This window comes from Macaca mulatta, chromosome 17 (assembly GCF_049350105.2).
Source record: "Macaca mulatta isolate MMU2019108-1 chromosome 17, T2T-MMU8v2.0, whole genome shotgun sequence".
Lineage (NCBI taxonomy): Eukaryota > Metazoa > Chordata > Mammalia > Primates > Cercopithecidae > Macaca > Macaca mulatta.
In genome coordinates, this window is record NC_133422.1 from 24,775,607 (window position 1) to 24,800,765 (window position 25,159).

Here is a 25,159-nt window from a genome sequence, read left to right on the forward strand (position 1 = left end):
GTTTCTTCATGTTCACTCTTCTGACTCTTACAAATATTCAAAGCTATGACTCTTGTAATGAGGAAAAGTATTTTATGGTTTTAGTTGAAGTGATCACTTTTGATGAAATGCTGTGTATAAAAGAGTACTATTGACAGTATGGTGCATATAGACAGCTTAAGTTTTTAAATGTTTAAAATTTCTCAGAATACTTAGTGTATGACCAAAGTACTTTGAATTTTGTTTATCTAAGTCTATAAGTATTCAATAATTTTAAACTTGTCTTTCCTGGGGGGAAAAGTTACCATTTGATGTATAGTGAAGTAGAATATAAAAGGTAATTAAGTCTTCTGACTTAATTTTTATTGGTCATTTTTATTGGTTTTGAAAGGACATATAGAAAATTATTGCTGAAATAGATAAAAGTTGTAATAGGTTGACTTTGGGGGCAGCTACTTTGAATTGACTGCTGTGGATTGCTTGATTCCGAGCTTTTGAAACAAACAGTTTCTAGAATTACTTTCAGCTTTTCACTTATCATTCTATAATGTCCTCAGATACTGTTTTCCAGTAGATACTTATTGTTCTTATCGACTGGAAGAAATCAATAAGGTTTTCTAAACTATTAGAAAATCCTGAAAAAACTACTACTAATAGCCATGTTTTATTCTTTCATTTTAGTGAGCTTTTGGAGAAACTGTGTGTGTCATTGTATGATGTCTTCAGGCCATTGATCATTCATGTTATTCACTTAGAGACTCTGTCGGAACTTTGTGGGATTCTTAAAAATGAGGTGCTTGAAGATCATGTGCAGAACAATGGTAATTGAGTAGAAATGATCATTTTAAGTTCTATCACTGGCTCAATGAATTTGAAAAAAAAATAGGTTCTTCTTCCCTCACTCCACTAAATACATAAATTTAATATTTTTGAAACTTGGCTTGATGCCTTGTCCCTTCTTGAATGAAGTTGCACCTTATTCTCTCACTAAAGACGCAATCAGATAGGGAAAGAATCTTAAAATCTGGGTAAAATTAGTAATAAAATAATTATAGCCAGTTTTCTTTCTGGCATCTGGAATCCAGAGAGAACACATCATCACTTTTGGGTTAGGCATTTTAGCACACTTTTCCAGAATACAAAATACATAAATAAATAATTGAATATATTGTATACTTTTGATTAAAAAACAGGAATTGTTTTTGTGTGTATTCATAATAATAGTTCATCTGTTTTGAAATTACAAATAAAGAAAAGCAGTTCTCTGGAATAGCTCTACTTTGTCCATCTGATACATTCTTCAGTATTTGATTTGATTGTCATGGAGAACATGATTTTCCTAATAGTACCTAGGTACCTTTAAAAAATACCCTTTAGGCCGGGCATGGTGGCTCATGCCTGTAATCCCAGCACTTTGGGAGGCCGAGGTGGGTGGATCACCTTAGGTCAGGAGTTCGAGAACAGCCTGGCCAAGGTGGTGAAACCCTGTCTCTACTAAAAATACAAAAATTAGCCAGACCTGGTAGCAGGCGCCTGTGATCTCAACTACTCGGGAGGCTGAGGCAGGAGAATTGCTGGAACCTGGGAGGAGGAGGTTGCAGTGAGCTGAGATTGCGCCATTACACTCCAGTCTGGGCAACAACAGCAAGACTCTGTCTCAAAAAAAAACCAAAAACAAAATACCCTTCAAGTAATTATTCTCCTCGCAGAATTTATTGTCCTCACTTTGGCTTTCACTGAGACACTGAATTTGTTACTCTTCCAGAGTTACTCAATTGCATGTAACTCATTCATTTTCTCACATTTTACTGCTTCTAAATTTTTTATTGCTTCTGATTTTAAAATTAATATTTTTGTTTTGTTTTGGTTTTTGAGTTGGGGGGTCTTACTCTTGTCACCCAGGCTGGAATGCAGTGGTGCGATCTCGGCTCACTACAACCTCTGCCTCCTGGGGTCAGGTGATCCTCCCACCTCAGTCTCTTGAGGAACTGAGACTACAGGTGCATGCTACCATGCCCAGCTATTTTTATATTTCTTTTGTAGAGAGGGGGTTTTGCCATGTTGCCCAGGCCAGTCTTGAGCTCCTGGACTCAAAATCTGCCCTCCTTGGCCTCCCAAAGTGCTGGGATTACAGGTGTGAGCCACTGCACCTAGCCAAAATTAATGTGAATTTTTTTTCTTTTTTTTTTTTTTTTGAGACGGAGTCTCGCTCTGTGCAGTGGCGCAATCTTGGCTCACTGCAGCCTCCACTTCCTGGGTTCCAGTGATTCTCCTGCCTCAGCCTCACGAGTAGCTGGGACTACAGGTACGCACCACCATGCCCAACTAATTTTTGTATTTTTAGTAGAGATGGGGTTTCACCATGTTGGCCAGGATGGTCTTGATCTCTTAACCTCATGTTCCGCCTGCCTCGGCCTCCCAAAGTGCTGGGATTACGGGCATGAGCCACTGTGCCTGGCCTCTTTTTTTTTTTTTTTTTTTTAATTTATAGAGATGGGGTCTCACTGTGTTGCCTAGGCTGGGCTCGAACTCCTGGACTCAAGTGATCGTCCCACCTGGGCCTCCCAAAGTGCTGGGATTACAGGCATGAGCCACCGTGCCTGGCCTAATGTGATTATGTGTTATCTTTAACCCCCTATCTTTTGGAAGGCCGTTACAGGATTACTAGTGTGTCTTAAAATTGATGGCATCTTTTTTATTTATTTGTTTATTATTTTTGAGACAGGGTCTTACTCTATTGCCCAGGCTGGAGTGCAGTGGCATGAGCACAGCTCACTGCAGCCTCAATTTTCTGGGCTCAGGTGATTCCCACCTCAGCCTCCCAACTAGCTGAGACTACAGATGCGCACAACCACGCCTGGCTAATTTTTTGTATTTTCATGGAGACGGAGTTTTGCCATGTTGCTTAGGCTGGCCAATCTTGAACTTCTGGGCTCAAGTTATCTGCCTGCCTCAGCCTCCCAAAATGCTGGGATTATAGGCATGAGCCACTGCGCCTTGCTGATGGCATCTTAGAAATAAAGAAATGCTATATAAACTCATACTTTACTTTTTACTTGTCTCTGTGAAAATGTTAAGTCATTTAATATCTGTGGTACTCAATTTATTTGTAAAGTGGGGATGATGGTAGCCCAGTTAATAAGCTACCGTAGCAATTTCTTAGTCTTGGTCTGAAGCTATACGAAATAACTTTTAAAGAGCAAAGCACTCTTAAAATTCAGATTTTATTATTCATATTAATAATATTTAATTTAATAGAGTACCGCCCAGTTTTAAAGTTGAGGAAATTGAAAGACGTTTATTAAACTTTTCCCAGCTCATTAAGTCATACTGAAATAGAATATAACCACAGCCTCTGAAGCAAAAGTGGTTCATACTGTTTCTGAACAATTTAGTAGTATCTTTCCTTGTTTAAAAGAAAGTGTTTTCCTCAATCTAAAAGAATGGATGATTGCACTTTTTTATCAGCCGAGCAACTGGGGGCATTTGCAGCTGGAGTCAAGCAGATGTTAGAAGATGTACAGGAGCGGCTTGTCTACCGAACCCACATCTATATTCAGACGGACATCACGGGCTATAAACCAGCTCCTGGAGATCTGGCATATCCCGATAAGTTAGTAATGATGGAGGTAGGATCTCCTTACTTGATCTCCCGTTTGCCCCCACACAGTTTTTAGATGTTTTATTTATTTATTTATTTAAAATTTATAACTTAAAATAGAGACATGGTCTCCCCACGTTGCCCAGGCTGGTCTCGAATTCCTGAACTCAAGTGATCCACCTGCCTCGGCCTGCCAAGTACTGGGATTACAGGCGTGAGTCACTGTGCCTAGCCTACATGTTTTTTACTAGTTAAAATGGGATTTTTCTTTTTAATTCTTCCTCAAAATGTAAAATCAAGATAAGCTTGCTATAAAAATTAAGGGAGATAACATTTAAAAGAATTAAAAATAATTTGTTAGTTTGTCTTTCCTTCGAGTTATGTTTTATAAACATTCTATTCCATTCTCTTCCCATTGGCAGGAAATACACATTTTCAATTTTAAAATTGAATTAGTGATCCCTAATTCAATTTTAGGGATTTCTCTTTTTTTTGAGTAAGTGGCATAGAAGAAGGTTGATAATGTAGGAGCCACCAGGTTGATGGTGACGATGTAACCGTGTGTCATGCTCTCATAAAAACCCTGGAGGCCATCTCCTCAAATTATACCGTACAAGTGTCCAGTTATGGTTTGAAGACTTGGGTTTATTTTCCTGATCTTTCAATTCCATATATGTCTTCATTTTCTTTGAGTTCTGGACAGACTTTAAATAATGCCTAAGATATTAGTATTAAAACAGAATTAGAACTTTTTTAAGGCAAATTTTCAAATATAAGCAAAAGTAGAAACTGTAATATGATGACCTATTAGGTACCATTACCTTCATTTTAACATGGCTAGACTTTTTGTACTCCCTTTCACCCCCATTAATTAGTTTGGAATTAATAAAAATTCCAAACATGATTTCAATTAGTAAATAGAACTAGGCCGGGAATGGTGGCTCATACCTGTAATCACAGCACTTTGAGAGACCGAGGCGGGAGGATCACTTGATCTCAGGAGTTCAAGACCAGCCTGGGCAACATGGTGAGAAACCCCATCTCTACTAAAAATACAAAAATTAGTCAGGTGTCGTGGTGTGCCTCTGTGATCCCAGCTGCTGAGGAGGCTGAGATGGGAAGATTACTTGAGCCCGGGAGATGGAGGTTTCAGGGAGCCGAGATCACACCACTGCCCTCCGGCCTGGGTGACAGAGCCAGATCCTGTCTCAACAACAACAACAACAGAAAAGTGTGACCACTGCAGGCTAAGCAGGACGGAATATAACTTTACACTCCTGAAGGTTATAGATTCTGGGTTACTGCTTCTAAGTAGCAGAAACCAATGAGCAAAGATAATCAAGTCAAGAGGTTAAATATGAAAAACAACAATAACAAAATTAAAAAAAAAACCTTCAGTAGGTAACTCTAAAAAGTTAAGGGCATTTTTATTTTTAACACACCATAATATAATTATCACACCTAAAAACAGTGTAGTTCCTTAATATCAAGTATCCAGTTGAATCTAGAACTTGTTTTTCAGATTCACCAGTTGTTATTATTTCATCACATTTACTTTATCTCTTTGTGTGTGTGTGTTGCTGAGCCATTTGAAAGTTGCAGACATCATAACTCCTCATTGCTAAGTACTTCAGTTCTTATTTTTGTAAGAATAACGACAATTGTTCATATAACCACAGTATCATTTTTGTATTTAAGGAAATTAACATTAATTCAATAATATTATTTATATATAGTCCATATTGAAATTTCCCCATTTGTCCTTCAGATGTCTGTTTTTTTTTTTTTTTTTGGATACATAGTTTCACTGTTTTCACTCAGGCTGGAGTGCAGTGGCGCAATCTTGGCTCACTGCAACTTCTGCCTCCCAGGTTCAAGTGATTCTCCTGTCTTAACCTATCAAGTAGCTGGAATTAAAGGCGCCAGCCACCACAGCTGGCTAATTTTTGTATTTTTAGTAGAGATGGGATTTCACTATGTTGGCCAGGCTGGTCTTGAACTCTTGAGACCAGCCTCAAGTGATCCCGCCACCTCAGCCTCCCAAAGTGCTGTGATTTTAGATGTGAGCCACCATGCCTGGCCTAGGTGTCTCTTATAATTGGACAAAAAAATTTAAAAAGTGGGATCCAGTCAAGGTTATCATGTTGCATTTGGGTTTTATGCACCATAATATCTTTAATTCAAATCCACACTCCTTCCTTCCCCCCTTTTGTTTTGTCTTTTGTTTTTATGGCATTGACTTTTTTCAAGGGAGCAGGACAGTTTTATTGTAGAATATGTCACATTATGGATTTGTCTGATTGTTTCTTGTTGCTTAGATTCAAGTTAAACTTTTTTTCCCTCAAGAATACTGCATAGCTGATGTGTACTTCTTATTTCAGTATATCAAAGGCAGATAATGTCAGGTTGTTCCACTATTGGTTAAAGTGGTGATTGCTAGCTCTCTTCATTATAAAAATATACAGTTTTTCTTTATTTGCAATTAATAAATAATTATAGGGTGATACTTTGAGATTATTTGAGTTCCCCCAAATCTTTTCAGTCAGTGGCTTTAGCATCCATTGATGATTCTTGCCTGAACCAATTATTACATTGGGAGGCAGTAAAATAGTCATTTTTCACATCTGCCATTTCTTCTACCTTTATTAGTTGGCATTCTGCTGTAAAGAATTAATTTCCCTTTCTTCATCCCTTCTCCTCACCCCTGCTTTATATAGCATTATAGACTATTAGATTTTTTTAAAAAAGTCATTGTATTTTAATCTGTTATCATCATTGTTATTATTATTATTATTATTATTATTATTTTGAGACAGGGTCTGACTCTGTTGCCCAGGCTGGAGTGCAGTGCCTTGACTTCCCAGGCCCATGCAATCCTCCACCTCAGCCTCCTGAGTAACTGGAATTACAGGCGTGTGCCACTACACCCAGCTAATTTTTTGCATTCTTTTGTAGAAATGGGATCTCGCCGTGTTGTTCAGGCTGGTCTCAAAGTTCTGGGCTCAAGTGATCTGCCCACCTTGGCCTCCCAAAGTGCTGGGATTATAGGTATGAACCACCATGCCCAGCCATCATTATTCATTTCGATGCTCAAAATTGTCCCAAATTTGGACAGTGGCAGCCCCTTTACGCTGGCTCCTCTGTCCATTTGACTGTAGTCTCTCAGTACTTTTTTTTTTTTTTTTTAACAGTTTTATTGAGTTTTATAGTTTTAGCTTTCACATTTAGGTCTTTAATCCATTTTGAGTTAATTTTTGTATATGATGTGAAGTAGGGGTCCAGTTTCATTCTTCTGCATGTGGTTATCCAGTTGTTCCAGCATCATTTATTGAAAAGGCTATTATTTGTCTATTGAATGGTCTTGGCACCCTTGTTGAAAATCAGTTAACCATAGATTAACGGCTTTTTGTTTTGTTTTGTTTTTGGACTCTCAAGTTTATTCCATTCATCTTTCTGTCTTATCCTTGTGCTCCACCAGACTGTCTGGATTACGGTTGTTTTTAAATAAATTTTGTACTTGGGAAGTAGTTTTGCTATTTTGTTCTTTTTTTTTTTCAAATTGTTTTGGCCATTCTGGGCTCCTTGCAATGCCATATGATTCTAGTAATTTGAATCATCTTTCTTTTTTCTTGGCCAATCTAGGGTCCTTTGTTTTCTTGCACAGGATGATCCAGGTGTTCACCTTTTGCATTCCTTGCTCCAGACCTACTGTCAGCTCTTTCTCCAGGAACCCTTGGTTCCTTAAGGGGAAAGAGGGTGGTATTTAGAAACCAAGATCTGAGTATTAGGTGTGCTCATTTCTAATGGTGGATGTCATTACTTCTAGCCCTCTTTAAAGAGCTAGAAAAATATACATTTTAAAGTATCATGAGATCATACTGAAATCTCCAGTTCAGATCCAGTTCCACAGTGTTTTCCCATATCTTGTATTTGTGTTTCCAGTCTCACAGAAGAAACCCTGGCTCCCAGCACCTCTAGTGTATTTACTCATTTGCTTCAAATTACAACATACACAAAATAGTTTCAGAATGATAACACTAATGCCATGACTAATAGCAAACTTAATTCAAGATTTTTATACTTCTTTTGTTCTTAGAATATATCCTACTAAGATATACAACGAGATTGCTGTCAAACATTTGATTCTAAATATGGATCTGCAGATTTCAAATCTCTTTAGAGATTTTTGCCCATGTAAGCTTGCCATTTGCATGGCATAGGGGGAAATGTAAGAGTGAGATAGACCTGGATTCAAATCCCAGCCCAGTTAGTAGCTCTTTCTTATTTTTTATCAGTATATTTAATTATTTGTAAAACAGGCATAATACTGACCCTGGATAATTGTTGTAAGAGTAAAGATAATGACCCAGAAAGCACTTAATGCTGGTAGTCATATGATAGACAGTGGCTGTTGTCATTTATTTAACCCTTGAAATATTTAAAAACATAACATTTGACTTTTTAAAAATAGTCTTGGCCAGGCACAGTGGCTCACGCCTGTAATACTAGCACTGTGGGAGGCCAACGTGGGCGAATCGCTTGAACCCAGGAGTTCAAGGCCAGCCTGGTCAACACAAGGAAACCCCATCTCTACAAAAAATACAAAAATTAGGCAGGCATGGTGGCGGCTATTAATCCTAGCTACTCAGGAGGCATAGGTGGGAGGAACACCTGAGCCCAGGAGATGGAGGCTGGGATGAGCTGTCATTGTGCCACTGTATTCCAGTCTGGGTCACAGAGTGAGACCCTGCCTAAAAAAAAAAAAAAAAAAAAAGATTAGAGGTCTGATTATTTTATTTGAAAAATTCCAAAGGCAGTTTTGGTGCTAGTGAATTTAAAAAATGTCCCCTGAAATGATTTTGCTAAGTCATCATGTTTCTAACATATTTTAAAAAAATACAGTCTTGAGAAATCTGTAAGCTATTAAATTAAAAAAAAGGTAATCTAATTTTTGCCAGGTCTATACACTAATCTCGCTTAATTAGTTTATATCAGGAGCTGTAGACTTAAATATCTGTGGAAAATAGATTAAAGATCATTTCTTCCTAAGTGTATCCTGTATTCATCAGTATATCTTTTGTCACAGAGTGCCAATCTGTGTCATTAAAGTTGTTAGATGTGGCTCAGATACTGTCCTGTTTCTATTTACACGGCTTTTCTTGGATGTCAAATGTCCTAATTTCTTTTATTTTTATTTTTAAAATAGACTTTATATTTTAAGATAGTTTGAGATTTACAGAAAAATTGAGAGGGTAGTACAGAGTTTTTATATACCCTGCACCCAGTTGCTCCTATTACTAAGATCTTCTATTGGTATGATACATTTGCCACAATTAATGAACCAGTAGTGATTCATTGGTATTTGTTTACTAAGGTCCATAGTTTATTCAGATTTTCTTAGTGTCTTTCAGGTCTTTTTCTATTCCAGGATCCCATTTATAACACCACATTGCACTTAGTTTTTATGTCTTTTTAGACTCCTTTTGTTTGTGACGGTTTTTCAGACTTTTTTTGTTTTTGATGACTTAGCAGTGTTGAGAACTGGTTTGTAGTGTTGTCATGAGTATTTCAAGCTTTGTATACAATGCTCCTTTGTTGGAATTCGTCTGATGTTATCCTTACGATTAGACTAGTGTTTTGGGTTTTTGGGAGGAAAACCACAGTGGTGTAAAATGCCATTGTTATTACAGCATATTAAGGGTACAGCCTTTCAACATGAGTGTTCACTGTTGATATTGAACCTGACCATCTGGCTGAAGTAGTGCTGTCAGGTTTTGCCACCGTGCAGTTATTCCTCTTCCCCACTTTCCACACTGTACTCTTTGGAAGGAAGTCCCATGTGTAACCCATGTTTAAGGAGTGGGTTGTGCTCTGCCTTTTTTAAGGGCAAAGTATCTGTATAAATACTTGGAATTTTTCTGTAAGGGAGATTTGTCTCTTTTTCCAATTTGGTGATTCAGTCACTTACTGATGTCAGTGTGGACTTACGGATATTTATTTATACTTTGGGTTATAGTTCACTGGTACTTTATTTTGCTGCTCCAGCTTTCACCACTGGGAGCTCTCTCAGTTGGCTCCTATGTCCTTTTGACATACTCATTTATGTAGATTTTTTATTTTGAGAACTTCCTTACTTCCTTGCACTATAAGAACTTCCGGTGCATCAATGTATTTCCTGCCTCTGTCCTAGAATCAACCATTTCTTCAAGGAGTGCTGGCTCCTTTATTGAAGGATTGTATTAGAAGCAGATCTGGGCATTAGGTGTGCTCATTGCTGCAGGGGTATTGTTGCTTTTAAGCTCTCTCAGATGACAGCATAGAAATACGTGTGTATACTAGATCATTCCTGTTGCTCCACATCCTCACCAGCATTTTGACTTAACCTAATTTATTTCAATGCCTAGGTGGATAAATGTGTAATAATAAGTATGTTGGTTTTAAAGTTAACAGGCTGGAAATATGCCCTTACCTGTGTTAAGGATGTTCTCCTAAACTCACATCTCTTCCTCTGACTTCTATTTAAACTTACTGCATTTTGGCTGGTTGTATTATTTATATGTTGTTACTTTTTAAATAATATGCAGAATCAACCTTGCAGGGACCAGATGCCCTTTTAGGGCAGGCAGTGGGGGCTGTTTCTTTTCAGTGGTCCGTAGCAGGAATTATCTTTATCTGTCTTGGTATTGCGGATTACAACAGGGAGCAGATGGGTGGTCCATTTGCAGGAGCTGCCTTGATTTTGAGGGCCGCAAAGCAGGTATGACGAAGACTAGGTCTGTTTCTTAGCCTCATCTAGGGAATGGTGCTCCCTCCTTTTCCTCCGCTCCTGGCCTTCATTAGGAATATCAGTTTTTGTATTATAGATAAGAATGCCTGTTTTAATTGTTGTGTCTGATAGGATGTCAGGCGATAAAGTTTTCTATATGTTCCCCTCCTAGTGTAATTTAGCGGTATATTTGATATGTTTATTCAGTCATTACATGGCCTGTATCCTGGATGCTCCCGTGTGTAGTAGACCTTTTGGCTTAAGGATAACCACTTGCAGTAAATATGCTTACTTTTTTTTCTTTTGGTGAGGTACTGGGGTATAAGAGTGGTCTGGCTCACTTTGGGAGGACGAGGCAGGCGGATCACAAGGTCAGAAGATTGAGACCATCCTGGCAAACATGATGAAACCCTGTCTCTACTAAAAATACAAAAAATTAGCCAAACACGGTGGCAGGCACCTGTAGTCCCAGCTACTTGGGAGGCCGAGGCAGGAGAATGGCGTGAACCTGGGAGGCGAAGCTTGCAGTGAGCCGAGATCACACCACTGCACTCCAGCCTGGTCAACAGAGCGAGACTCTGCCTCAAAAAAAAGAGTGGTCTGGCTGTAACATCTGCTTGCTGTTTAGGGATTAGCTGTACTTTCCGATTTCTACACGCAGAGTGAGCGGACTGGCCTGTGTGGTAGGGAGTCTATTTCCTAACCAATTCTCTGGCCATTAATTTTTTTTTTTTTCTTAATTTCAATAGTTTTTTTGGGTACAGATGGTTTTTAGTTACATGAATACGTTCTTTAGTGGTGATTCCTGAGATTTTAGTGCACCTGTCACCCAAACAGTGTACGCTGTCCCCAACGTGGAGTCTTTTATGTCTTACCTGCCTCCCAGTCTTTGCCCCTGAATTCCCAAAGTCCATTGTCTCATTTTTGTGACTGGCCATTCTTTTTTACAGTAACTAGATGACTGTTAGGTCTTCATTTCTGTGTGTTTCCACCTTTATAATTAATGCAAATTAGTGGGATTTTCATAACTAATTTAGTAGTTGGTGTCCTTTGTATACTGCATGTTATTCTTTAGGCAGTGAGTCCATGCTAATTTTTAAAAAATATCTGTTTCAAAAATAGCGTACTGTAGCTATTATCACATAAAGAAAAAGCCTGTTATTTAGATTGGCCAGTTACTTGAACAAAAACATTTGTGGTATTCAGAATGTATCCAGTCTTAAATCTGAATAGTTTCCAAATGTCAAGTTGAAAAACAAACAAAAAATATATATATACTTTGTATAAAGAACATGTTCATGTTGCCAAACACTGCTGAAAACGATAACGTTCCTTTTAATTTCTTTATACAGCAAATTGCACAGAGTTTGAAAGATGAACAGAAGAAGGTACCTTCAGAAGCTTCATTTTCAGATGTTCACTTAGAGGAAGGAGAGTCTAACAGTCTGACAAAATCTGGTATGTTATGACGTCTTAACTGCCAGCATTTATTCATTCGGGTTAATAAACCTTTATTGAGGACTTACCCTGTCCGAGGCATGAAAAACAACTTGTGCCTTTGAGGAGCCCACACTTTACTGGGGGGAAATTGCCAAGCCACAGACAGAATTCAGTGGCGAGTGAGATGCTGATGGTTTGCACAGGGTGCCCTTGGACCATGGATGAGGGGCACGGAATTTACGAAGGGAGATGAGCTCTGAGTGTGGGAAGGTGGGCTCAGTGTGGGGTGTGGTGTCTGAGAGCTATAGCGTGTTTATGAAGAGTGTGAGAGAGCCAGGTGAAGTAAGTTTGTTTAAGATAGAATAGAATGTAGGAAGGCATGCAGGAATGGAAAACCATGGCTATTTTGCATAATTCAAGTGGTTTGGTATGTTTGAGTGCAGGTTGAATGTGGGGAAGGAGCAGGTAAAATAGGCCAGATTGGGATAGATGTCTTGTAATAGTCTTATGGTCTTTGGACTTCTAGCTGGCATGGTGTTTCATGGTGACTGGACCATCAGATTTGCATTTTGTAAACATATTGAGTGTCTGGGACTGGAGTAAAATATTGACACAGTTGTATGGGATGGCTTGGACTAGGGTACATGTTATACAAGGAGCAAAACTGTCCCAAGAATCACCCTGGATACTCATTAGGGACGTAGACAGCAAGCTAGATGGGAAGTAAGCCATCCCCTCCTCACCCAGCTGTAAGAGTGGCCCTAAAGCTCAGCTCCCCATGGGACGTCTGGGAAGGTGGGTACTGTAACTCCCTGGGCTTTAAAGAGCCCCAGCTACTTCAAGATCCCCAGGTGAAGGGCATCATCAGGTGTTCTGAGTCTACTCTACAAACAGTTGTTACACTGAATCCAGACTGCCAAGCAGCTGGATATTACCCATGCGACAAAGCCATTTTATCACGCTTGCCCTGTAGGAGGGAGGACCTCACAGAGGGCTAAAATTTCCTCCTCTGCAATAGAACCCATACCGTGTCCTACTATACCTCTTTATGAGTACTGGAGACATGAGAGTACATTTCTCTCTTGCCAACCCCAGCCTTGTGCATTTTCTCTTTCCCCGCTAAAGCCTACTTTTTAACCCATTACTGGCATTACAATGAGGCATTATTGGCAGAACTGTAGAGACTGATCAGGAAGTTGTTATGTTTTTCCATTTGAAAGATAAAGGTGGTTTGAACCAGGATGGTGTTAGGGCGATGGAGAGAAATACAGAGATGAGGGATATGGTTAGAAGTTTGAATCAGTAGAATTTGATGGCCCTCAGATGTGGGGGTTGAATAAGGTCCATGTGGAACAACTGAGAGGGTCCGTATTATATGGTTCTAGAAGCTGTACTGTCCATTATGGTAGCCGCTGCCATTGAGCATGTGAAATGTGGCTAGTCTGAGTGTGCCATAATTGTGTAAGATTCACACCAGATTTCCAAGACTTAGTATGATATAAGGAATGGAAAACAGGCTGGGTGCAGTGGGTCACACCTATAATCCCAGCACTTTGGGAGGCTGAGGCGGGTGGATCACCTGAGGTCAGGAGTTCAAGACCAGCCTGGCCAACATGTGAAACCCCATCTCTACTAAAAATATAAAAGTTAGCCAGGCGTGGCTGCATGCGCCTGTAATCGCAGCTACTCGGGAAGCTGAGGCAGGAGAATCTCTTGAACCCGGGAGGTGGAGGTTGCCATGAGCCGAGTTTGTGCCACTGTACTCCAGCCTGGGAGACAGAGTGAGACTCTGTCTCAGAAAAATAAAAAAAAGAATGGAAAATATCTTATTAGTAATTTTTATATTGATTACATGTTAAAATGATATTTTGGACATATTGGATTGAATAAAATATACTAAAATTAATCCTCCTTCCTTTTTTTTTTTTTTTTTTTTTGAGAGACAGAGTCTCACTCTGTTGCCCAGGCTGGAGTAGAGTGGTGCTATCTCAACTCACTGCAACCTCCGCCTCCCGGGTTCAATCGATTCTCCTGCCTCAGCCTCCCAAGTATTTGGGACTATAGGCATGCATCAGCACACCCGGCTAATTTTTGTATTTTTTAGTAGAGGTGGGCTTTCACTATATGTTGGCCAGGCTGGTCTCGAACTCCCGACCTCAGGTGATCTGCCTGCCTTGACCTCCCAAAGTGCTGGGATTACAGGCGTGAGCCACTACGCCTGGCCAATCCTGCTTTCTTTTTACTCTTTTTTTCCTTTCAAAGAGATGAGGTCTCACTATGTTGCCCAGGCTGGTTTCGAACTTCTGTGCTCAAGCAATCCTCCTGTTTTGGCCTCCCGAAGTGCTGGGATTACAGGCATAAGCCACCATGCCCAGCCATTTTTTTTTTCTTTTTTTAAATAGACACGGAGTCTTGCTGTGTTGCCCAGGATGGGTCTTGAACTCCTGAGCTCAAGCAGTCCTTCCACTTTAGCCTCCCAAAGTGCTAGAATTACAGACGTGAGCCGCTGGGCCTGGCCTCTTTTACTCTTTTTTTGGAGATAGGGTCTGGTTCTGTCAGGCCGGAGTGCAGTGGTGTGATATTGGCTTACTGCAACCTCTGCCTCCCAGGCTTAAAGCCACCCTCCCACCTCAGCCTCCCAAGTAGTTGGGACCGTAGGCTCATGCCATCCCGTCTGGCTAACTTTTTTACTTTTTAAAATATGACGTTTTACTGTGTTGCATTTATGATTCACATTGTATTTCTGCTGGGCGGCACTGCCCTAGAGCTGTAGAGAGAAAGACTGATTTAGAAATAAAGGATGAGGCGTAGTTGATGCTTTGGGCTTGTGTAAGATCATTCTAGGACAGAGTGTAGAGTGACTGTAGCAGACGTCTTGGGAGAGAAACCGAGCCAGTGCTGATGTTAAGGAGCAAATGGAGATAGAGGAGTAAACTGACAGCCAGCGAGGTCAGAAGTGGGCAAGTGAGAGAGTGTGATTGATGTCAGAGGAGGAGGGGTTGCCCATGTAGTTTGCGTAAACAGGTGAGAAGATCGAAATCTCTAGAACATTGTGGTTATAAAGTGGCATGCTGTTTTAAAACTTTAGAGGTGGAATAGTTGAGAGGAAGAAGGAAGTCTGCAGAAAGTAATAAGAATACAATTCTGCAAGTATTAAGAATTGCCCCTGGGGTAGGGGTGTGAGGATGGAAGAGAAAGTCTTTGGAGCTGAGAAGGTAAGGATGAGCAGCTCGTCATCTGTGCAGTTATCAGTGTTATCACAATGGCGATAGAACTTGGGGTGGAAAGCAAGGCTCTAATCAGGTAGGAAGTGGAGCAAAACCAAAAAGAGTATGTCATGATCACTTTTCCTGGTTTCCTGGTTCCCACCTCTAAAGCTGGAAGTGAGAGAATGAGAAGCCTCTGAAAGGAGGGCTTTAAATGATGTGAAGTTCATGGCATAGAAGGAGGTGTCAGGGCAATTGGTGGTGAGACCATCTTGTGAAGAGACCAGTTATCAGTACCTTCTAAAAGCACAGCTTTGTTCTGTATGTAGAACAAGTAATGGGGAGGTCAGGCCCGCGGAGGACAATGGAGGCAGATGTGCAGGAGGGCTGTGGGAGAAGCCCTGGTCCCGGGGCCTGCTCTGCTCCTCAGGAGAGGCAGCCAGGGGGCACTTGGCTTTTGATGGTTTGCCCGGGTGAACTAGTATTAGTTACCCAGGAAAGGGGAAAATGAACACAAGCTGATTTCTGGCTTTAAAGTACTTAAACACATTTGTTTGACTAAACTTTTATTTGGGGGAATTCTTTTGGCACTTTATTTTGAAGAAGGGATCCTGCACATACCATATTCCTAAGGAAAAGTATAAATATTTCATCTCCTAAATATTCTTTGATGTAATTTTTTTATTCTTTTTCTTTAAGATACTTCATACAAATTAAATGTTAGTTTAAAGTGAGCTCTGTGGAAGAAATTTAAAAATTATACAAGTTAAGTAAGAGAGAAAAAAAGAAAAAAAATTATACAAGTAGTTTTTGTTTTTTGGAAAAAAAGCTTACAAAATTGTAAAGTGAAAGTACTAGCCGGGCACAGTGGCTCACACTTGTAATTCCAGCACTTTGGGAGGCTGAGGCAGGCGGATCACCTGCGGTCAGGAGTTTGAGACCAGCCTGACCAACATGGCGAAACCCCATCTCTACTAAAAATACAAAAATTAGCTGGGTGTAGTGGCACATGCCTGTAATCCCAGCTACTCGGGAGGCTGAGGCACGAGAATTGCTTGAACCCAGGAAGTGGAGGTTGCAGTGAGCCGAGATCATGCCACTGTACTTCAGTCTGGGCAACAGAGCCAGACTCTGTCTCAAAAAAAAAAAAAAAAAAAAAAGAGGCCAGACGTGGTGGCTCATACCTGTAATCCCAACACTTTGGGAGGCTGAGGTGGGCAGATCACTAGGTCAGGAGATCGAGACCATCCTGGCTAACATGGTGAAACCCCGTCTCTACTAAAAATACAAAAAATTAGCCAGGTGTGGTGGCATGAGCCTGTGGTCCCAGCTAGTCTGGAGGCCGAGGCAGAAGAATCGCTTGAACCCAGGAAGTGGAGGTTGCAGTGGGCCGAGATCGTGCCACTGCACTCCAGGCTGGGTGACAGAGCGAGACTCCATCTCGAAAAAATAAATAAATAAATAAATAAAAGGGAAGAAAGCGCTAAGCCTCAACATTTCCCTCATCCCTTTCCCCTCAAATCTATGCCATACAACCTCCAGGCCTTCTTGTAAGCATATGCTGCTGTAACCATTTATAAAAATGAATTATGTTTGTTCTGTAACTTATTACAGATCATAGATATCATAGATCTACTTCTATATCATAGATCTACTTCTATTTTCTTATTATTGAAAACATTCCAAATATACAAAAAAGTAGAAAGATGAATGATGAACACCCATACCCACAACTTGGATTTGAGACTTAGCATTTTATTTTATATATATGTTTATATATATACGTATACACACACACACATATACACTTATATGTGTATGTGTATATATGTATGTGTTGGGGTGTGCGTGTGTAAATATATTTGACGAACCATTTTAAATTATTGACATCATTGACACTTCACCCTTGAGTATTTCAGCATGTCCAAAACATAATGACATCTTTTATTTAACAATAAACCATTATTGCACTAAAAATTTAATGAGTTTGCTAATGTCCTCTAATGCCTAGACCATCTTTCAATATCACCTGTTGTCTCAAAGTATTATACCAGCTCCACTTTTTGTGGTTCATTTGAAATTTGGTCCCTCGACCCAGAAGTGATTGTACTTCCCTTACAGAGGTGTCTGCCCAACCACACTCCCCACCTGCTCTTCCTCACAGTCGCCAGAGGCTGCCTTTTCTGACTTTCCCACTGGTGGGGGGAAGCCCGCTCTGGTCACCTGGGAATTGAATGTACTAACTAGGCCTGTATGTGATTTGACTCAGTGTGGAAGACAGGCTGACAGGCAAACCTGCTTTGATTAATCCCCCTGTTTAGAAGTGCTTTGTTTTCTTGTTACTCCCCCACCTCCACAGGCTCCCACCTGCTTCCTCATGACTACATAGAGATCTGCCTCCTTTCTTTTTTTGAGACAGAGAATCACTCTGTTGCCCAGGCTGGAGTGCAGTGGCGCAATCTCGGCTCACTGTAACCTCCGGCTTCTAGGTTCAAGCGATTCTCCTGCCTCAGCCTCCCGAGTAGCTGGGACTACAGGCACGTGCCACCACGCCCGACTAATTTTTGTATTTTTAGTAGAGACGGAGTTTCACCACATTGGTCAGGCTGGTCTCGAACTCCTGACCTCATGATCTGCCTGCCTCAGCCTCCCAAAGTGCTGGGATTACAGGTGTGAGCTACCTTGCCTGGCCCTGGCCCGAGATCTGCTTCGTTTTTTTTTTTTTTTCCTGAGACGGAGTCTCACTCTGTCACCCAGGCTGAGTGCAGTGGCGTGATCTCGGCTCACTGCAAGCTCTGCCTCCAGGGTTCACACCATTCTTCTGCCTCAGCCTCCCAAGTAGCTGGGACTGCAGGTGCCTGCTGCCACGCCTGGCTAATTTTTTGAATTTTTGGTAGAGATGAGTTTTCACCATGTTAGCCAGGATGATCTCAATCTCTTGACCTCGTGATCCACCCGCCTTGGCCTGCCAAAGTGCTGGGATTACAGGCCTGAGCCACCGTGCCCGGCCGATCTGCCTCCTTTTTAATGGCTGCATTCTATAATGTGATTATGCTTTTCCTATATTCCATAAAGATTATTGATCACAATTTGGGAAAAGCAACTTGGACTGAGCATATATATATGAAGCTGGAATGTATGTATGTCCATATTCATGTGTGTTCTCACTTACTGTGTTAAATCTCGCCTGTCACTGATTTAGATTTCTCATGGTATTCTTGATGAAAACTGAGGCTGGAAAAAATTGGTGCCTTCTAGCTATTGACAGCTAATAAGAATAAACAGTTTATAGTTGCCATGTAAATTATTGTAAGACAAACATCCACATGTGTGAAATGTGTCTTCTTTTCCACTTGGGTTTTAGGTTCAACAGAATCCCTTAATCCTAGACCACAGACCACAATTTCTCCAGCAGATCTTCACGGAATGTGGTATCCTACGGTTCGAAGAACTCTTGTCTGTCTCTCCAAATTATACAGATGCATAGATGTACGTGTATCTTTACTGTGAATTGCTTGCTCCTTCACTTGAAATATTTTTTAATTTACATTTTAAGATCTTGATAAAGTATTTTGTTGGATATTCTTAAAATCATGATTTTTAGATATAGAAGTAACTTGAGGTCAAGCTAATTTAGGAATTTCTAACCTGAACTTTCTATAGAAACTTATAATTCAGTAATGGGCTTTGGGGAGTCTATGGACACCTCAAAATTGTGGGCAAATTTTGCGTTACTGTTTTATATGTGCATTCCTGAGGAGAAGACCCTGACTGCATTTGGAGCAATGATTAAAGATAGCAGTCATGTAATGAATTGTCTAGATGCCACTATATCTTTTTTTTTTTTTTTTTGAGACAGAGTCTCACTCTGTCACCCAGGCTGGAGTGCAGTGGCCGGATCTCAGCTCACTGCAAGCTCTGACTCCCGGGTTCACGCCATTCTCCTGCCTTAGCCTCCCGAGTAGCTGGGACTACAGGCGCCCGCCACCTCGCCCGGCTAGTTTTTTGTATTTTTTCAGTAGAGACGGGGTTTCACCGTGTTAGCCAGGATGGTCTCGATCTCCTGACCTCATGATCCGCCCATCTCGGCCTCCCAAAGTGCTGGGATTACAGGCTTGAGCCACCGCGCCCGGCTAGATGCCACTATTTCTTAAGGACATGGTTCAAAAGGAGTATGCATTTACCCTTACACCACAGAAATATTTTATACCAGAGTCCTAGGACTGCACAGTCATTTCATTGGGTCAGTAGAGTGTATACTACTCTATATTTAATTTAAAATGCATAATTGCTGGGCTTTGTGCTTATAGATTTTGAAATGCTACCAAAAGTGCCTTTTGCCCAGTTCTGGGACTCTTAAGGATGGGCCCAGATCACCTCTACAGACTTAGATGTCTCAGCCTTTTTGGCCAGCTGATGAGATCTCTTCCAGAGAGACGTTTGGACATTTGGCATCTCTTCCTCCCCAGGCTGTCTGTTAGGTTTATTGAATAATGATATTAGGCTAAGATTCAGCAACTTCCTGCAGTGGAGTCAGGATCCCAAGGAAAATACACAGGAGACATATTCCACATAGAACCCATTGTCATCACAGACTCTAGTAAAAAAAGCCTCTTAGGGTGCTTAACAGGGATTTTAGCTAAATAGTAGGTAGGCCTGAGGAGGTCACTATGCCAGTTTTGTCTTATGCCTTAGGCTTGCTTATTCTTTTTTCACCTAGCTTATATTCAAATCTTAACACTTTTAGTCTTACCGATCAAAGGTGAGGAAAGACAATCCAGTTTGTAAAATACGTTAAGGCTGAGCAGGGGAAGGCGAGGGTCTTGGTCTAAGCTGCTCATCTTAAGTTTTCCTAGGCAGGGTTAGTGACCCAGCAGATGGCAGCTCTAATCTCTCCTTCCTATAGTAATAGCCTTGTGGGAAACCACAGAACGGGGAGAAGCAATGTAAAAAGAGAACATCAAGTTGGAAACCAGGGCCCAGGACGGTGGCTCATATTTATGTAGAATGGAGGCTGGGAGAGAAGCAAGGGGACTGATGGGAGTCCTGGTCCAACCACCATGCCACACCTCTGGGAATGGCAGAATTAAATAATCGTACTGCCCATACCATTTTGTAACCTGTTTTCTTTTTTTTAACCCGATTATGAATTTCACCGCCTCCTTCAGCATTCTTTGATTTCTTAAACAGTATTCTATAATTTAGATTTAGTCTTATTTTATTTGTCAGTCCTCTGTCTTTGAACATTTATGTTATTTTCAGTTTTTGGCTGTTCTAAATAATACTGTAATGAAGAGCCATGTACGTGAATTCTTAAAATACAATTCTGATGTATTTTTAGAAGTAGATTTACTGAGGGTTTGTTTTAAAGTTGGTTTTAGAGATTTAAAAAACAGCCCCACGTGAGATCGTGTTGGAGCGAAGGCTCCATGAGGTCAGAACCATGCCTGCCTACATTTCTAGCCTTTAAGCACAGTGCCTAGCATGCTAATCAGTATTTACTGAAGGGTCACATGAGTGTTTCCAGAGATGACTGCACATTGCAATTCTATGTGTTGGTCTAGAGAGGTTGCATGGGAATAGGAAACCAGGAAGAATAGTAGGAGTAGTAAGTTAATCCCACCATGAGGACAAGCAGGTATTGTTATTTGCAAGTGCCACAGGCTGATTATTCTCTTTTATTCCACCAGAGGGCAGTGTTCCAAGGATTATCACAGGAAGCATTGTCTGCCTGCATTCAGTCCTTACTTGGAGCATCAGAGTCTATCAGCAAAAACAAGGTTTGATGAAGTGTTAGCTGAAATCCTGTTTCCTGGTAAAATATTGTGGAATATAGCATTTAGTTATAGACACGGAAGTTTAAAGCTGTTTTGGCAGTAGGATTTGATTGAATTTTGAGGCTCTTTGAGAGAAGCTGTTATTTCATTATAGTGCTTAATAAAGACTGTACTATATAAGAGAGTCCAACTTTACTAAAGTACCAAAAGTGGTATTTAGGTTACATATTCTATAGGGTAAAGGTTTCTTGTTGTAGTCCTAGCCACTGGGGAAATGGTAGTATTTCCCTGGAATACCAAGAAAGCATTTTCAAGGAAACATCATAATTTATAATCATCTCTATGATAATGTTTTAAATAGTTGAATGTTCTTGCATGGAGGAAATGAGTCAGTCAATTTTGAGGACAGGTAATTGTGACTCTGGGTTGTGTGACTAGAAGGAGTCGCCATGACTGTGTGGCTTACAGTTTTGTTTGTTTTTGAGACAGGGTCTTGCTTTGTCTCCCTGGCTGAAGTGCAGTGGTGTGATCATAGCTCACTGCAGCCTCGATCTCCTGAGCTTTATCCATCCTCCTCCCTCAGCCTCCCAATAATCTGGGACTACAGGCATGTACCTTCATGCCCCGGCCAAGTTTTGTATTTTTTGTGGAGACAGGATTTTGTCGTGTTGCTCAGGCTGGTCTCAAACTCCTGGGCTCAAGTGATCTGCCCACCTCTGCCTCCCAGAGTGCTGGAATTACAGGTATGAGCCACTGTGCCCAGTCAATTTTTTTTTTTTTGAGAGAGGGTCTTACGCTGTCACCTAAGCTGGAGTGCAGTGATATGATCTCTGTTCACTACAGCCTCAACCTCTTGAGCTGAAGCAATCCTCCTGCTTCAGCTTCCTGAGCAGTAGGACTACAGGCATCTGGCTAAACTTTTTATTTTTTGTAGAGATAGGATCTCACCATGTTGCCCAGGCTGGTCTCAAATTCCTGGGTTCAAATGATCCTCTGACTCAGCCTTCCAAAGTGCTGGGATTACAGGTGTTAGCCGCCACACTTAGCAGTTTACAGTTTTTAATCCAGAAGGGATCTCGGGCTGAAGGCTGCTGACATGTGCTCCTCCCACAGGCCCTGAGATTTTTTTTTTCCCCCCAGGAAGTACAGTATGTTCAAAAGTGTTGCTTTGCTTAACTCTCCTCTTAAAATACCTGTCACCTATAGGGAAGTAACTGTGGGAGCTGTTTGCAGCCAAAATTTTCTTCCCACTTGGAGTGTTCAAATCCTGTTAACTTTTTTTGACATATGGATTTATAAATGTGACTTTTAAGTTCAAGGTTTTTATATATATATTATATATATTATGTAATATATATAATATATACATATGTAGAAGTTATATATAAATCTCCACAGAATAATTTGGGATCTTGTTGCTAGGAAAGCTCTATCTTTGTGACCACTATATTTTTCTCATTCATGAAATGGAGAGGTGAAATGAAATTTTCACATGGGGACTAGAAATAAAGTTATAGACAGGCAGATTTAAGTTTTAACAAGTATTTCCAAGTCTGTACCCACACATTTTTGATAATAGGTGAAATTAGAAAACACATGTATAATGTTAAGGAAATGGTTAAGTAAATTGTGGCATGTTTTATATAACAATGTTACACAGTCATTAAATTTTTTAAAATGAAACAATAAAATTTAACTTAAACATATTAAGACAATAGATATTTAAGATGCAAATCAGATACACGGTATGACTATGTAATAAAATGCATTGAAGAAAATATTTAACAGTGAAAGCTTTTAGGTAACTATGGATGATTTTTCTCTCACTCCCTACACATTTCTTTATTTTCTACAGTGATCACGTGTTTCTCAGATCTCAGGAGGGAAAAATATGACCTAATTTAAAAAAAAGTTCATAGGCTTATGTCCTCTTGTACCACTGTCCTCTCTCTCTCTCTTTTTTTTTTTTTTTTTTTTGGAGACAGAGTCTCACTCTCACCCAGGCTGGAGTGCAGTAGCACTATCTCAGCTCACTGCAACCTCCACCTCCTGGATTCAAGCCATTCTTATGCCTTAGCCACCCAAGTAGCCGGGATTACAGGTGTGCGCACCATGCCCAGCTAATTTTTGCATTTTTAGTAGAGACAGGGTTTCACCATGTTGGCCAGGCTGGTCTTGAATGCCTGACCTCAAGTGATCCACCCGCCTTGGCCTCCCAAAGTGCTGGGATTACAGGCGTGAGCCACTGCACCCGGCCATGTCCTTTCTTTTAAGGGAGGCATGAAAAGCGTTTTGATTGTTGGGTCTTTTGCCCTCATTATCTGTAGGCCATCCTCTTTTATCGAATTCTGTTTCCTGCGTATTATAAGAGTTTAAGTATGTATGGAGAAGCTCTCAATTTGATAGACACTAGCTTATTATTTTCATGGTTGAGCTTGTGTACTTTTGGTTTTTTTTGAGACGGAGTCTTGCTCTGTCGCCCAGGCTGGAGTGCAGTGGCGCGATCTCGGCTCACTGCAAGCTCCGCCTCCCGGGTTCACGGCATTCTCCTACCTCAGCCTCCCTAAGAGCTGGGACTACAGGTGCCCGCCACCAAGCCCAGCTAATTTTTTGTATTTTTAGTAGAGACGGGGTTTTGCCGTGTTAGCCAGGATGGTCTCGATCTCCTGACCTCGTGATCTGCCTGTTTCGGCCTCCCAAAGTGCTGGGATTATAGGCGCGAGCCACCACGCCCGGCCAAGCTTGTGTATTTTTATCTTAAAAGTGATCAGTGAAAATCGGTTGATGTCTTAAAGAGTTTTTTAAGGCAAGAAATTGTTCTTACATACTTAAACTGAGCACCTGTCAACAAATTAACGTGATACTATTTGCTGTATTAGAATAGCTTTTGTAAAGTAATAAAATCTATACAATACTATTTTTGGCATCAGAGTTGTTAGGTCTTTTAAAAATAGAGCAAGTATTTAAAGTCTGTAGCATTTCCCACTTACCTGGTGCTTCGTGTTCCAGGATGCAAAGTGAGTTTCCATGACATAAGTCGTTGATTATGTTTATTAAAACTGGTGGAGAGAGCGAGCGAGACTGGGAAGGAATCTTCGTTTAATAACTCCTTTAACATTTATATTGCTTACTGAAAGATAACTTTATCTTTTCCTAAGGTAATATAAAGGCTTCATTAGCAATATTTTCAAAATAAGATTCTGCCTTGAGTAACAGCAAGAAGGAGCAAATACAGCCTTGCTCTTACTACTATACAAACTCTTTTCTGAAATGAGAGCTATGATTATTCAGTATTTGAGGATTGGGTCAGAGGTTTGAGAACTGAGCTTGAATCACAAGACTCTTGTGGATGGGTCCTGAGAGGGCAGAAGGACATGCTCGACCTTCAGGGATGTGGGTAGTCAGAGCTCTGTTGGTGGCAGGAGGATCCAAAATGGCAACCCCAAATCGTTTTACATTTGTATAAATATAAGTATGTCTGATGTTCTAGATATCGAAACTGCTTTGACCAAATAGTGAAAGCCATGTTCCTGAGGAGAAACTAGAATGCCAGGCCAGGTCAGGATCGTGCTTATTCTTTGAGCCTTTCTTTACCTCCTCTGCTCTGGGCCACTGTTAGGCTGCATCATCTCTTCTACCTCTGCACCAGGGGAAAGTAGATTGGATTTCTCTCTGTAAATGTGTTGCTTTACAGCCTTGTGTCTGACTTTCTTGGATTTTTAAAGTAGAGCAAGTGATAGTGCGAATAAGAGTTTGAAGCAAGATTTTTTAACTTAATTCTAGCATGAGGAAAGTTCATTGCACAACAAAAGAGAATTGACACCATAGGCTGTAAACCTAGGTAGATTAATGTTGATTAATAATATATGCTTTTATTTTGATTTAATATGTGATCATATCCATTTTTCTGTCTTATAATTTAGACTCAGATTGATGGACAACTTTTCTTAATTAAGCACCTTTTGATACTTCGTGAACAAATTGCTCCATTTCACACTGAATTCACCATTAAGGAAATTTCCCTGGACCTCAAGAAAACTAGAGGTACTTGGCTGTCCTGGCTGGCACACTTGGCTATGTTTGATCTGTCCAGATGTGTCAGCACAGGTTTTAGGTTTATTTTATGTTCATCTGCAATTTTTTGCATGCTTTCCTTGCTAAATATGTTACTTGTTCGTACTGAGCTGAGCTGTCACCATGCTAACGACTTCTAACTTGCTGTATTTTCTTTATGAAGGGAACTGTATCTGGACATTTCAGTTTGTAGTATTAGACTCATTTAGACTCTGCCACATATTCCTACAACCAGTTAAAAAGTGAAAAATCCGTATAATAACTGTTTCCTAAGTAAATAATGTCAACTAGTTGGGATGACTTTAAGCACTGAGTT

The 25,159-nt window shown here is 40.5% G+C and overlaps 1 protein-coding gene across 1 annotated transcript in view; it reads left to right on the forward strand.

Annotated features, from left to right (window-relative positions):
• Nucleotides 1–25,159, forward strand: part of COG3 (component of oligomeric golgi complex 3) — a 71,414-nt gene that overhangs the window by 25,155 nt on the left and 21,100 nt on the right. Inside the window, exons 12-17 of the mRNA XM_001096875.5 lie at nucleotides 661–800; nucleotides 3,448–3,608; nucleotides 11,699–11,804; nucleotides 18,357–18,481; nucleotides 20,683–20,772; nucleotides 24,693–24,813. Of these exons, the coding sequence (XP_001096875.1) occupies nucleotides 661–800; nucleotides 3,448–3,608; nucleotides 11,699–11,804; nucleotides 18,357–18,481; nucleotides 20,683–20,772; nucleotides 24,693–24,813 (743 nt within the window). The remainder of the gene's footprint in view (nucleotides 1–660; nucleotides 801–3,447; nucleotides 3,609–11,698; nucleotides 11,805–18,356; nucleotides 18,482–20,682; nucleotides 20,773–24,692; nucleotides 24,814–25,159) is intronic.